At 32.2% G+C, this 14,649-nt stretch overlaps 1 protein-coding gene across 5 annotated transcripts in view; it reads left to right on the top strand.

Annotated features, from left to right (window-relative positions):
* LOC134282875 (MAP kinase-activating death domain protein-like) overlaps positions 1-14,649 on the top strand; it is a 35,111-nt gene that overhangs the window by 17,300 nt on the left and 3,162 nt on the right. For 2 of the 5 annotated variants that reach the window (XM_062765272.1, XM_062765271.1), the window contains 18 exons: positions 781-840; positions 3,256-3,370; positions 3,675-3,861; positions 4,074-4,265; positions 4,606-4,708; positions 5,394-5,486; positions 6,056-6,181; positions 6,551-6,825; positions 7,095-7,263; positions 7,409-7,529; positions 7,684-7,900; positions 8,198-8,305; positions 8,592-8,756; positions 9,048-9,120; positions 9,317-9,423; positions 12,274-12,346; positions 13,525-13,571; positions 14,161-14,251. In XM_062765272.1, coding sequence (XP_062621256.1) covers positions 781-840; positions 3,256-3,370; positions 3,675-3,861; positions 4,074-4,265; positions 4,606-4,708; positions 5,394-5,486; positions 6,056-6,181; positions 6,551-6,825; positions 7,095-7,263; positions 7,409-7,529; positions 7,684-7,900; positions 8,198-8,305; positions 8,592-8,756; positions 9,048-9,120; positions 9,317-9,423; positions 12,274-12,346; positions 13,525-13,571; positions 14,161-14,251 — 2,322 coding nt within the window. The remainder of the gene's footprint in view (positions 1-780; positions 841-3,255; positions 3,371-3,674; positions 3,862-4,073; positions 4,266-4,605; positions 4,709-5,393; positions 5,487-6,055; positions 6,182-6,550; positions 6,826-7,094; positions 7,264-7,408; positions 7,530-7,683; positions 7,901-8,197; positions 8,306-8,591; positions 8,757-9,047; positions 9,121-9,316; positions 9,424-12,273; positions 12,347-13,524; positions 13,572-14,160; positions 14,252-14,649) is intronic. The other 3 variants (XR_009995379.1, XM_062765273.1, XM_062765274.1) reach the window with 3 other exon arrangements.

Raw genomic sequence — 14,649 nt, 5'->3', positions numbered from 1 at the left:
GGACCAGGGAGTCCATACAAGAAAAAAGAAAGAAAATAAATCAAGAAGTTGTGAAAATGTCAGGCTTTTCTGTTTACTATAGCTTCAGATGAGGAGGATGTGTTAGAGAGACGATCAGACCCTGGTAACGACACACACACTCTGCCCCCTTGTATAGACGGCATATCGGTGTTAGGCCCCTCCCCTCTTGCTGTTATTTCTCTTTTTTTATGTTTTTCGTACATGAATATTCTATTCCCTCTCTTTTGCCAGTGCTTTATACATGTATCTACGGAATATGTATACATGTAACTATGAAATTTACATGTGAAACTGTCAATTTTTTTTTACAGGTGTGTTTTTTGGAAGAGAGCTTTTTCTCATGTTATATTTGTACTATATGGATTGCATGCAGAGTATTCATGTTTTGATATCTTCTAGGCATATTGGCAACATGATTATAAAAAGGGGGCTTAAGAAATGTAAAACATTGCTTAAATTTTGTTTTGTTCATTGACTATATGTTAAATATTATAGTTGCAGTTTAGATTCATTTTGTTTTGTTCTGATTAAAAATTTTGCTAGTTATGAGTAAAATATATATCTATGTTCAAATAGACTTTATATTTTCTATAATTTTTCTTTGAAAACAATTACATTGTAGCATAAAAAAGCAATATTCTTTGAAATTTTTACCATATGACTCAATGCTTTGAGTGTTTCAGTGAACATTCTTATTTTCAGTGTAGTTTTACATAGTTTACAGTTGTGTTATTCTGTGACATTTTTATGATCTTCTAGGATCAACAAGATCACCACACACCACTCAACAAAAGTCTGCTAAACCATTTGCTCCTCTTGGTAGGTGCTTTCTTGAATTCCCCCATTTTCCACCCTCCTTTGGTGCTGTACTGTTTTCTTACACCTTTTAATTCATTTACATTTTCCTGCATTAATCTCAGTAATTTCAACCCATTTCTCTGCACTTCTTTGGTTTGAGTCTGTGAATATATCTTAATTTACTAATGAATTTAAAGACTGATATATATAGAGTGCATGAAATGGTTGCAAAGAAACTTCAACAAAATATGCTTCTTCCAATATTGGTATATAGAATCTAATGATTAATAGAAGCAATAGATGTGAATTTCATGTCAGGCATAGCTGTTACCCATCTTATTGGTGAATCTTGAACATCTAACAGAATACTTGTTTGAATGGTGGTAATGAGCAGTATCCCTCCATTAGAATTATGAGTTGGTCATAGACTGAGAATCCTGTGACTGTAAAGGTCCATAGTCCCTTTGTTTAAGCATGAAGTAGATTTCTGTTTTGTTTCAGTATTAATTTTTTGACTTATTTGTTGTTTATTGAAAAAAGAAAAAAAAGCTTTCTATCGGTGTGTTATTTACCATATAAGATTGCTTAAAATGCCATACTATAACTATTGTAATCAATGGAAGCAGCTTCGCAAATTGCATGATTTAAGTTCTAATGGAAAATGGTTGGTGAAATTTTATTTTTAATATAATGAATGACATACTAAGGATATATAACTGAATGCAGACCCTCTACTTTAAGAACTTTGACAAGGTACCAGGTATGGTCGAAGGTCCTAAATTCGACAGGGTCCGAATTTCGACGGTTTTGTTATTTTGTTTATATCTGGTTCGTTCTCGCGAGGTCAGGTTGGTCTGTGTAAACATAGTACCCCATTAGACTTGCGATCATATTACCTATATCATGGATGAAAAATGCATTTGAGACAGGAAAGCATTCGTTTCATATAGTTTTAGACGAAAAAAATGTCTGCCTTGCGTCAAATCACTTTTTGATACAAATATGAAATCTGATTACTGGTTTATGATTGCTACAAATAACTTGACAAAATACCATATGCATAGACTGACAATTCAGTAATGAAATTTCACGGGACAGAATTTTGGAAAACAAGGCCAAGCCAATTTTATTTTGAGTTTATCAGAACTACATTTTTTAAAAAGAAAATAATGAATTAATCATATATTTTGAATTAAATCACTTTGACTAAGTGTGTTGTTATACTTAAATTTTAATGATTTGTTGGTAATCATTTGCAATTTCCTAAAATGTAAAATACTTCTTTATACTAAAAGTACAACACTGAATCTTTACACAGAATATATTTCAATGCTTAGGATATTATGTTTTGTTTCTTTTAAAATTTTCCATTTCTACCTATTAAAACAAAATTATGTCATTCTCTACTTACATTAAAAAGTACTAAAAATAATATTTAATAATGGTATTATATGTAAAAAAAAAAAATAAAATAAAATAAATATATAAATAAAAATAAAATAAAATGCAGTTTGTATTAGCTTAACTTTTGTTTATATTTGTTGGCTGGTCCTATTAAAAAGACATCAAAGTACATGTTTTTCACGCCTATTGGTGTGTACATATTGGAAGTTTACGCCACAAGAAATTTTCAACAGTGACATAAGTATATTCACAAAATGGGTCCAGTATGATGGAACGAAGAATGGGGTCCCTTGTCAATATTGAGTCACCTGAAATACTGCTGCAACACACAAGTTCTCTACCTAGTATGATTAATTCCTCTGTCCTCATTGCATTGAGTAGTGACAAAATGATTAAATTAAATGTTAAATTCACAACTTTTGCCATTAACTAACCTTATATTGCCAAAAAATAATCTAATTTCATTTATACTAAAAATTTGTTTTGCTTGGCCTTCCCGATTGCTTGCATATCACTCGATGACGTAACCGTCGAAATTAGGACACGGTAATGGCGGCACCCATTGTTTATATGTCACTTTTGAACTCATTACCAATAGAAGTAGATAAGACGAATTGGATAAATCTTTACACAGGAAAGAATACAATTTAAATGATGAATTTACCGCTCAATTTATTTCAATGGATTCTTGTTTACATAAAATAAAATATTGCAACACATTGAAAGACCGTCGAAATATGGGCACACGAGGGTATATTAGTTTGTTTCTCACCAAAATCAGATTACCCTTAAAGTTTATGAGTATCGCTGTAGGAAATAAATGTTCCTAGAATTTTGATATTCAAGAAAATTTTTCGGTTTTTGGAAACAAAAAGCTACATGAAATATTTCATTGTTGGTTTAGAATACACTCACAGAGACTTGCTTGTATTTTGATCAGCATCTATCAATTATTCATTACATGCAGTCGACGTCCTTTGTAGAAGAGACTTGATCTTAAATTAATTCATGTTGTTATTATTTTTTCTGTAGGAAATCGTAAAGCCTTGGTAGAGAAGTCTGGATTAGTTAAACATGCCACCAACAGAAAACAGAAGGAATCTGGGACAAAGCCAGGCTCCTCAGATAACAGGAGTGTCTCTAACAGGTTTGTCCCTCCTTCAGTTGTAAAACAAATCCTGTGAAGCAACTATTACATGTATTTGTGTCATCTTTTATTCAAGATTCGTTTGTTTGAAATCAATCCACGACAATTAATTTTCATGACCAAGGAAACATTCTTGACAAATATTATCAAAATTATTGGTTCGTGGCTATTAATATTTGCTAATAAAGTAGGTCGCGGAACTCGCGAATATTTCTCACATGCGAATAAAAGTAAGTTTACAGTACTTCTGTGTTACAGAATCATACTTTGAAAATTTTTTTTTTTATTTTTATTATTTTTTTAGTGAGAACCAGATGTTCCTTAAAGAAGTAGTAAACAGTGTCCTGGAGGGGCAGGGAGTCAGCTGGCTAAAACTGGGGAGGATCCGGAAATTGATGGAGGACGAGAATTATAGAAACTTCATTGTCAGTAGGCTGAATCGTAACCTGGACAAGAAACTATCAGATGATATCCCTCACCTAGAAGATGTGGTATGTACCATAGTGTGAAGCCACTGGAAATGTTGAGTAACAAACTTTTAAATATTGATTTGTCATTCATTTTATTGAATGCCAGGTACATAATATACCAGTGTGACATTACTTGATGTGTAATTTACATACTGCTATGATAGATGCACTTCATTTTGGTAGAAAAATATTTTAGTATGATATTGGTTTGTAAAATGTACTTTTCTTTTCAGCCCCTAAACAAGCCAGTATACAAAGGCATGCTGACACTGGTGAAGGCCATTATCCATGGCCTGGAGCACACCTACCAGAACCATGGCCTTGGAGGCATGGCCAGTGCCTTCATGTTGCTGGAGATCATCCACACTCACTACTGGAATAAAGAAAACATCGCAGGCAGTGTACAAAGCAATGCTCCATCTGAGGTTAGTGAAATGAAAGATGTGTTGGCCTACTGTAGTTCTTCTGTAGTTCGGTGTTGCACATGTTGTATATACATGCACATGCACTATTATGGAGTGAAAATGCATGCAGAACATGTGCCTAATAGTATGCAGTATGCACATGGATGATATGCTTTGCAGAAGATTTCTTGATATAATCTACATGATTTCATGAATACTTATAAAGTATCAAATGTTCGAACCATTGAAATTTTGGGTTAGGTCCAAATGAACAATGAGTAGATTTTGCATTGCATAGTATTGCTACATTTGTCTTGAGAGATATGTGTAGCTGAATGTCTACATTGCTCCATTTGATTAGGTGTCCTCTCCTGCTGGTAGTCCTGAGAGTTCTATAAAGAGTGAAGACTCACCTCAGCAGTCAGAAACGCACAGTCTGCAGGACGAACAGATGGTCACGTTAGGTAAGCAACACTTAATTGATGTATACAGGGACATTTTTGCCTATACATGTTTTACTTATTTTCACCTGAAACAGGATCAATTTTAGCAAAGACCTTCAAGTATGTTATTCTTAATGCAACTATGTCTTGATGAACTCAAAATAGGAAAATAATTGTTTACAAGTGTGATTGAGTTGAAACAACTTATGGCAAAAATAACCCTGTATACAGTATATTATTTATCTCTACAAATTTAAGAACAACCATAAAATGTTTTAAGATTGTTATTAAATAAGCATTTGACAGTGTTAAATTTTAATACACTATTAAAAAAACTATGAATTGATAAATTTAGCTTGTAAATTGTTAAAATTCATGATATATTTATTTTTTTATTTCCTTCAATATTTGTTGTAAATTTTTTAAAGATTATTCATTTTCTTGGTCTTATACATATGTCACTTTAGTTAAATTGCTTATTCTTGCTTGCACCCTTTCCTATCATCATACATGTATGATATTTGGATATCAAAATATTTCAATGAATACACATAGTCAAGGGAAATCACCTATTTTAAAGGCTCTAAGTTTTTTTTTTCCTTTGAACTGAGGGTGAACTTTTTAACTGAGTACATTTCAATGGTATAAGATCTCTGATTGGTTAATTATATGTATAAATGGTACAAGCTCTCTGATTGGTTGGCAGGCTCTCAACGTTCAGGGTGGTGGTCAGAACGACCCACTTCTTCCTCTGCAGCCTACCATTTTTCTGACCTTTCGACTTCTAGAACTGAACCAGGTATGTACCGACCACACACCCTAAATGACCAATCACAGAATAATGTGAAGTCATGTGATCAATGTAATAAGTGATGGTGATGAAGTTTAGTTTCATTTCAGACCTTTACTTTTGTGTGTTGCATGTTGGTGTAGGTGCTTATTTCTGCTTGATTAAACTAATTTTGAAATTTCAGTTGCTTATATTGCCTAGCATTTATTAACATAGCTTTCAAACTTATTTGCAATCATATTTTGAAGGATAGATTATTTCAACACTGGCTGACGGATATTTTAATAGATTATATGTGAAATTAATAAAAACATTTTTTTCGGACTTGCTCTTCTGAAATACATATACTAGCTGGTATCTAATTAGAGGCCAAAGTAAAAATGCATCAAAATATTTCATAGAATTGTTTTGCGAATAAATATCAGCACAGTTGATATAATCTTAATGAAATTTCAATTTATTTTCATGTAGACCTATATGTCATTTGCCACTATTTGTATCTCTTTTTTCCTGAAAGAATAAAAATAGTACTATGGACATTTCTTGAAAAGATAGGGTTTGACTTCTAATTACCCTAGGTTCACCTATATTGGTCAATGGAGAGGAATTTCAGAATATCGAAATTCATACAACATCAGAGTTGAGGAGAAGACAGAAAATGGTTGTGCTAGACCAGAACCGAAACACTGCTAAAATGTCACCAGGTAACTGGGTCACAGGTCATAGATTATCATTACTGTTTTGGCAAATGACAGCGAGATGCATTTTTCTTCAGTTTTTAGAGTGTTTTATTTTTCTGTTTTTGCTAGAATAGCGCTATAGTTATAGCCATGCATATATAGAGACAGTGTGCAATGTGTAAGATCAAAATCTTAGTTTAGAAGCATAATGACTGGAAAACTGTGCAAAATAAAAATGTACCTGTAAATTTCATAGTATGCAGTATGCAGCCTTATAAATTGGGAAAATACACAAGATTCATACAGTTCTATGATAGTTTTTAGTATTAAGATTGATTTTGGATTATTTTATGATATTAGGCTGCTACTTTTGAGCTGACATTTTTTATGTAGGGCATCACTGTGATATAATTGTAACAAATTCTCCCAATGAACCTAACTCGCCCACACAACTGGATGTGATGAGACAAATGGTGAAGAACAAGGAGTTGATGGGAGAGATTAACTTTGACAAGCGCTGCAGCATCGAGTCGGAGATGTCTGAGGCCAGCACGCTGATCAGCACCAGCTCAGAGAACATCGGGGAGGAGGAGGGGCGCAGGAGGAGGAGAATCAACCACCACAGCATCAGGAGTACACTGTCTGATAGCGAGATGGAAATGTCGGGGGTAGGCTGTTGCTTGCTTTTAAAAAAGGGCTAAAAAGTTTGGTTGTTTATTTCAGCTAGATTAATTTTAGGGTATCAAGAAAGTGGATGGTTTTCAGCTAGTGGTATTTTCCTTCTTAAAAAACATAAATCATTGAAATTACCTTCTTTATTTGCAAGTTTAGGGGTTGGGATGGGGGGCAGAATTGTTTCTAGCTGATTTGAGCTTTAACCAACAAATGATAATAGATTAGGTACAGAAAATGTAGTACGGAGATTTGTAAATTGTAGGTGGTGAACTATAACAAGAAAAACAGGTCACCAGGCACCTGGACCAGCAAGAGCAATCTAAGTACAGGTTACCGTTATTACGACGGGAAAATGGTCAACACCTCACCAGTCCCACACTCCAGTCACAGTCCAGAGAATGCCAAACAGTACTTATTTGAGGCTTTGATTGGTAAGCCACTGTTTTATCTACAGAATGTTCATGTATACTTTCATGTTTTTGTGAACAAAACAATTTGACTGAATCCATTTTTTTTTTTTAGATTTCGTGTTAGTGTTATCGAAGGGAATTTGGAATTTTTTGTTTTATTTTTTAGGAAAGGATCGCAGCCGTTTATGGGATCAGATGCAGTTTTGGGAGGATGTATTTTTAGATGCAGTGGCTCAGGAGAGAGATATCATTGGAATGGATCAGGGTCCAGCTGAAATGATTGACAGGTGAATTTACAGTTTTTCCAATACAATGTGATGATTAAAACAATTGTAAATGGTCCAAATATGTAATGCATATACATCATGCTTATTTATTGTTTCTTTAACACAATTTTATTGTGATCTATTGCTGTAAAAGTTATTGAATATGCTCTTATAGGTATGTTTCTCTGGGAGACTTGGAGAGAAAAAGGTTAGAACATGATGAGGACAAGCTGCTGGCCCACATGTTATATAACATCACAGCCTTCATGGTGATGATGAGAGTGTCTAAGACAGAGGTCAGGAAGAAGATCCGGCGACTGCTGGGAAAGTCCCACATAGGACTGGCCTACAGCGCAGAGGTCAACAACCTGCTGGACCAGATAGGCAACCTGGTAAAACTTGTTATAATTATACATTAACAACATCCAGTTTAAAATGGGTCAATACAGATTAGTTTAAGATGTGCCTGTAAAAAATTATTAAACAGATATACTGTATAGTTATAAAAGATGTGCCTGTAAAAATTATTTAACAGATATATTTAAAAGTCTCCATTTTGCTATATGTATGGGTGTAATTCATGAGGAGAATCATTTAAGGAAGCGGAAAAAATTGGAAGCTGGTCAGATTGAATTGTTAAATCTTTATGGTGTTTAAATCCATGACAAATATTCCATTTCTCTTTTTAGCATGGAAATGACATTGATTTGAGGCCTATGCAGAGCAGGTTCATGCAGAAACAGTCTTTCACGGTCCACTGGGGAGGGGATAACACGGGGGATATGTTATTTATGGAGGTACAGCTATATGTTTAGAGAAAAAAAAATCATTAATCGTGGTTATAAATTGGCATTTAAAATTTGAAAAAAAATATAGGGAATAGTGCATGTATGTGTTGGTTTTTTTTTTTTTTGAATGTTTAAGAGTTGTAAATATTTAAAGAAATAGTAGAGATAAGTGATCGATAAAAAAAGAATATCTCTTTCATGAATTAATTTATATTGCTTCAGAATATAAAGTTGAGCAATTTTACATGTTAACTTGCTATTCTATTCTTGTTATACACTGTATCAAATGCTTTAGGTTTGTGATGACTGTATTATACTGAGAAGTGTGACAGGAGCCATCTGTGACAGATGGTGGTATGAGAAGCTCGTCAACATGACTTACTGTCCTAAAACCAAAGTACTGTGTCTATGGAGGAAACATGGGGAGAAAGTCCAGCTAAACCAGTTCTATACAAAGAAGGTGGGTAGATCTGTAATTTCACTGTATTTGTACACATAAGGTCATATAATTTGATTTGCTGATTCCTGAGAATCCATACTTATCAGTTTTCTGTATTAATCACATTGTTAAAAAAATTGTTCTCATCAATGTGAAATACAAATACCAGGTGTACAGTATATAGAGTTTTTTTCTTTTTGTAAAAAAATGTTGTCTGCCAAATGTTTTTAGATAATTAAAGTAGTGAAAAATTCCCATTTAAGAAATTAACATGTTCTATACAAATATTAACATCTGAAATGTTGTATTCAGTGTAGGGAACTTTATTTCTGTGTCAAAGAATCAATGGAAAAAGCAGCAGCAAGGAACAATGGAAAATTGCCAGGTATTCAAAGGAAAAAACGTTAAAATGTTCTTATATACCCCATAAAATCATGGAAGGGGGGGTTATTTATACATACTCAAGGGGTTTGCCTTAATATTTGAATTTTAATAACAAAAATCATAATGAAAAGTAATTAATTATTAATTTAAATTAAGTTCGATATACATGTAGTTTAAAAAAAGAAACAATTTCACAGGTCCAGAGCTTGGTGGGGAATTCCCTGTACAAGACATGAAGTCAGGACAAGGAGGTCTTCTCCAAGTGTGCATGGAAGGCATTGGATTACTCTTAGCCAATAGCAAGGTGAGATGCTGCTAAATAAACCAATCAGTAGGCTTCTTACAATTCTTTTGTCTCTCCAGTGAAAATCTTGACTTGAAGTATCTTGAGTCCCTATTGGCAAGTGTTGCTGCTTATAAAATCTAGCAAAAATATCTGTATATTTTAAAACTTTAATGCCATTTGGCTGGTAACGTTATCAGTGGGTGTTTTGCATTGCCTTGCAGAACAGCCACATAGTTTTATAAAATCATTTCAATAAGTTTTGAGTGGACGACTTCATTTCAAGCAGTCAGCCTTTGCAAATAGGAGAAAAAAAAACACACTTGCCAATAGTTGTGAACAGACAAACACTGTATATATGCACTTGTTGTATGATTGTCTTCCCCAACTTGTAAATATGTGAAGAATGTCTGTGGGATGGCAATACAATCTGTGAGGCACCAAGTCACATGCACCACCAACTGACCTTGAGCTTAAACATTGACCTTTAAGGTCATTAACAAACAATGGCTGCAAGGTTGATGATTAAGTTTGGTTATATGGTGGTGCAGTGATGACTAAGCCACCTGAACATGCATGCTGTTGTCTACAGACAGCTTTATTTGTTGTTAATAACTAACCTTTTTCACTACTGGCTGTTGTTTTTATGTACTGTTTGAAATTTTTTGGTACCTTTTTTTTAACTTTTGAAATTTTTTGTCATTATTTGGTTATTGATTTTTTTTTTTAAATCAAAAGCATACACATTAGCAGCTATTCTGCTTTCGTTTTGACCTTGGAAGTTTGAGTTTTACAAAAATTCCCTATACCTTGATATTTGATCTGGTAATTTTTGGTCTTCATATTTTAATTCAATATTGATCATGTTTATAAAATAGAAAACTTTTTGACCAAGAGGTTTAGATATTGATAAAGGTCAAGGTGTTTTGCATTGCCCCCCCCCAAAAAAGTTTTATAAAATTGTTTCAGTTTAACTGAATATGAACTGTACCATAAAGAAATAGTAATAGCTGCAGTGCATTATGATTAATTTAACAGTAAAGTGAGCATGTATTTGTACAAAATGGAGTCATTCTACTTTATATATGAATTACATTACACATTAGAAACGTGTGTGAATTTTCCTAATTTCCACTGTGGATAATACATGTATCTTAGTCCCTATGAACTAAAATAAAAGATCAATGAAATCTTTTTAACATTTTAAAAAATATTATTTTTTCAAGTCCAACATTTTATTTGTGAAACGTGAACTTGTTTTTATGTACTGTTTGAAATTTTTTGGTACCTTTTTTTAACTTTTGAAATTTTTTGTCATTATTTGGTTATTGATTTTTTTTTTAAATCAAAAGCATACACATTAGCAGCTATTCTGCTTTCGTTTTGACCTTGGAAGTTTGAGTTTTACAAAAATTCCCTATACCTTGATATTTGATCCCCTAATTTTTGGTCTTCATATTTTAATTCAATATTGATCATGTTTATAGATAGAGAACTTTTTGACCAAGAGGTTTAGATATTGATAAAGGTCAAGGTCATGCCCCCCCAAAAAAATCAGAAATTGTTTCAGTTTAACTGAATATGAACTGTACCATAAAGAAATAGTAATAGCTGCAGTGCATTATGATTAATTTAACAGTAAAGTGAGCATGTATTTGCACAAAATGGAGTCATTCTACTTTATACATGAATTACATTACACATTAGAAATGTGTGTGAATTTTCCTAATTTCCACTGTGGATAATACATGTATCTTAGTCCCTATGAACTAAAATAAAAGATCAATGAAATCTTTTAACATTTTAAAAAATATTATTATTTTTTCAAGTCCAACATTTTATTTGTGAAATGTGAACTTGTTGTTTGTTCATTAATATTGTTTATCCTTCCCCCTTTTTCTATTTCTTGAATGAACGTTCAGTGTTACTGAAAAAGTCTTAAAGAACGGCAGCATTTATTTGTTTGTTTGTTATTTTATTCTCATAAAAATGTATAAACTTTGCATTTTAATTATTTCATAATGTGACTGTAGCTTGTACTATGGTTTTAAATGGTATAAAAGATTTGGTTTTAAATTATACTAAAAAAAGATGGTATAAAACATTTACTTTATTTTTATATCTAGCTTTGTATTTGCAATAATACAATTGTTTTGATTGCTGACATTGACCTAGATAAAAGTAGGTCAAGGTCAAAATTTAATGCTGTGGTTTTATTTAAGGCTGTTTTATGACTAGACATGCATTTTAAAATATTTTCTCTTTTTATGTCTCTTTGCTATCTTCTCCATGGTATAAAGGACTTTGAGGTAATTGTTGTATATGAAGTGTTTTGCAAGATATGATAGTGATATTTTTTGTTTTGCCTCTGAATATTGATTAGATATTTACACTTTTTTGAGTGCAATACATTTCATGTATATGAAAATCAATCATCAAAAAAAAAAGTGTCACAAAAGAGAGACACAGAAAAACAAAATAATGTTCCTGTACAGTGTGTTTAATGCCAACATTTTGGTATAAGATTTTTGATATGAAATGTGTTGCACAAGTGATCAAAATTTATTTCCTGCACTATGATATGACAGTATTTGATGTTGTGAGACACTGATAGATATTTACTTGTGTGTTTCCAGATAGTCTTAGAAAATTTAGCCTTTTGTTTACATTATTTCTTTTATTCTCCTCCCTTACCAAATCCATTTTTTGGAATATTCAGAGTGACTTACACACTTTTTTTCGGGCAGTGTGTAACGAAGACACACGAAAAATGTGTTCATCCAAAAAAAATTTCAAGAAAATTGTCCCTTTACTGCCATATTTAGAATTCACAGCTTTGTGTAAAAGTGTGCTTTAACATTTTTCTTTCAGTTATTTATTGAGCTAGGTCGAATCAAGAAATGTTTCACCCAGAAAGGCGGGATTTTTGTATTAGAGGAATTTGGTAAGGATTACCCAGCTCTTGTTTCTTTTTCTTTTAAATTCATTTTTCGTTGTGTGTTATGACCTTCCTCTTTGATATTGTTGGATGTTAAATGCTCAGCTATCTAGCACTCATCATGAAGCATTGCTGAGAAAAAAAAATCTAATTTATTTCTGGCAATGGTTCATGATATATCCTTCAGCTAATAGATTTTGCTTTAGAAGTTACAATGATTGAAAGCATTTATGAAACTTTACAGCAATGTTTTGATTTTTTTCTTCTTTCTGAGAAAGCTGTATTCTTAAATTGTTTTTCAAAATTTCTACTAGTAAAATTTTGCACAAAATGTGATTCTTTATTAAACTTAAAGGGTCTGCATGATCACAAAACTGAAGAAAAAATAAAAATTTGGAAGGGGATAGATTTGAATTTTTGAAATATATAACAAATTTCTGTTTTAAACATATCTTCAAGCAGTATAATATGGGTTTATCATGAAATGCATGAACTGTGAACAAAAAAAAAAAAATTATAAAAGCATATATGTTTTTTGATGTTGTAATTTTGATACATCCTAATTAAAACTAGATGTAGAGTTTTTTCTACCAAGCTCCTTATTTAATACAAAGGAATGGGGAGCAAAAATTAAAAATCTTATCTCAATTAAATTAATTTTTTTAAATAATGAGAATTGTTTTTGGAAATATCATCAAAAAATCTGAAATTTACTAGAGTCTTGGGATATAAGCAAAAATTCAAGTTCAGACCATTTTTTTTTTGTTTTTGAAAGCACCTCTCTTATAAAAAAAAAAAATGAGGTAAAACTGAAGATGGATGCCAAAACTTTTTAAATGTCAAATATGAATAATTATTTTCTGCATGGATGTGCATACCTTATTTTGATGTTGAATATTTTCTACTTAAAATGTCATTTTCAATCTAAAATGGGTCCTACACTGTACCACTGGAAGATTCAGTATATGATGCCATAAATTCATAGATATACATTAAAATTATTCTTACTAGTGCATTTTTTTCAAAAGAATAGCCTAAGTTAATTAATATCTACTGTACTTAAATGTGAATTCAGTGTTATTTCTGTGTAGAATCTAAATATCGCTTAATATTCTATGTTGTAAACACTGACCAAAATTTCAGACAGCTTTCTTTCTATATGTTTCATTTCAACCTATTTTTAGATTCCAAAGATCGGCAAGTAATTCAGCACAAATTCAAGTCCAGAATGGTACGTTTCTGACTTTATGTTGGCGTTGTAATGTGTTAGTGCTTTTAATTTTGCAATTTAGAATAAAATGAGTTGACAGCAAGAAAAATTCATTTCAAGTATATATTTTACCAGATGTGAAAAGTAATTGTAATTAATAAAGCAGCCCTTGCTTAAATCATGATTTGAAAACATATTGCATAGTACATGTATATGTTAGAATTTGCTTATTGCTATCATGGTACTACCAGTTTGTTCCAAGGTTGTTACCTAAGTATTTTAATGGCTGAGCAGTTTTACATTAATCAATGAAACAGCAATATAAGCTTCATCAGCACTTTAAATTTTATTTTTAATTTAGAGATATATTACATATTTCTGTTAATTATAACACCACAGAATTGATGTATGAGTAACAATTACCATCTTCGCAAGCCAAGGGATTTCGGTCTGCTTCGCTCTCCATAAATGCATAGAGCGAGTAGAGAGCAAAGCGGACCAAAAACCCTTGGCTTCTGAATATGAACAAATTACAGACACAATTCTTTCTTTGGTAATGGCATTGTTATATAGGATGTTGTCTGCATGTTCTGTGTCCTTGTTTCTACAGGCCAATCAGCTGGCATTCATGGTTCATCGCATCTTTACTGTGCAGCATGCCCGATTAAGATCGTTCAAAGAAATAGAAAACCCTTCTGGCAGTATGCTACATTGTTTCAAATCTTTTGTTTTATATTAACCAAGTTGAACTAACCACACCAAAGTTTTTTTAAGCTCACACAGATTTTGAATTAACTTCCAATAACCAAGATGAACTAACACTTTAAAACTAATGCTACAGAGATGCTGAATTTTTTCCTTTCTTTTTTTCTTTAAATAACCATAGGATTTGATAGTCTGACAATAACAATCTAAGCTTGCCTGCTACATTTAACTCACACATTTCTGTTCGAAAATTTTGAAGAAGGCACTACTTTTTCTTAAATGTCACCTAAGTGTTACAGTAGATGATTATACCTGCAGTATAGTATTAAACCTGTTTTAACAAGGTACATGTACAGAAATTCCTTGTCATCAGTTCACTGTTTTTCACTATTTT

The sequence above is a fragment of the Saccostrea cucullata genome, unplaced genomic scaffold (assembly GCF_032062105.1).
Source record: "Saccostrea cucullata isolate Sc308-1 unplaced genomic scaffold, CSIRO_AGI_Scuc_v1 ctg406, whole genome shotgun sequence".
Classification (NCBI taxonomy): domain Eukaryota; kingdom Metazoa; phylum Mollusca; class Bivalvia; order Ostreida; family Ostreidae; genus Saccostrea; species Saccostrea cuccullata.
Note: the sequence above shows the minus strand (reverse complement) of the source record. Positions and strands in the feature narration are given on the sequence as shown.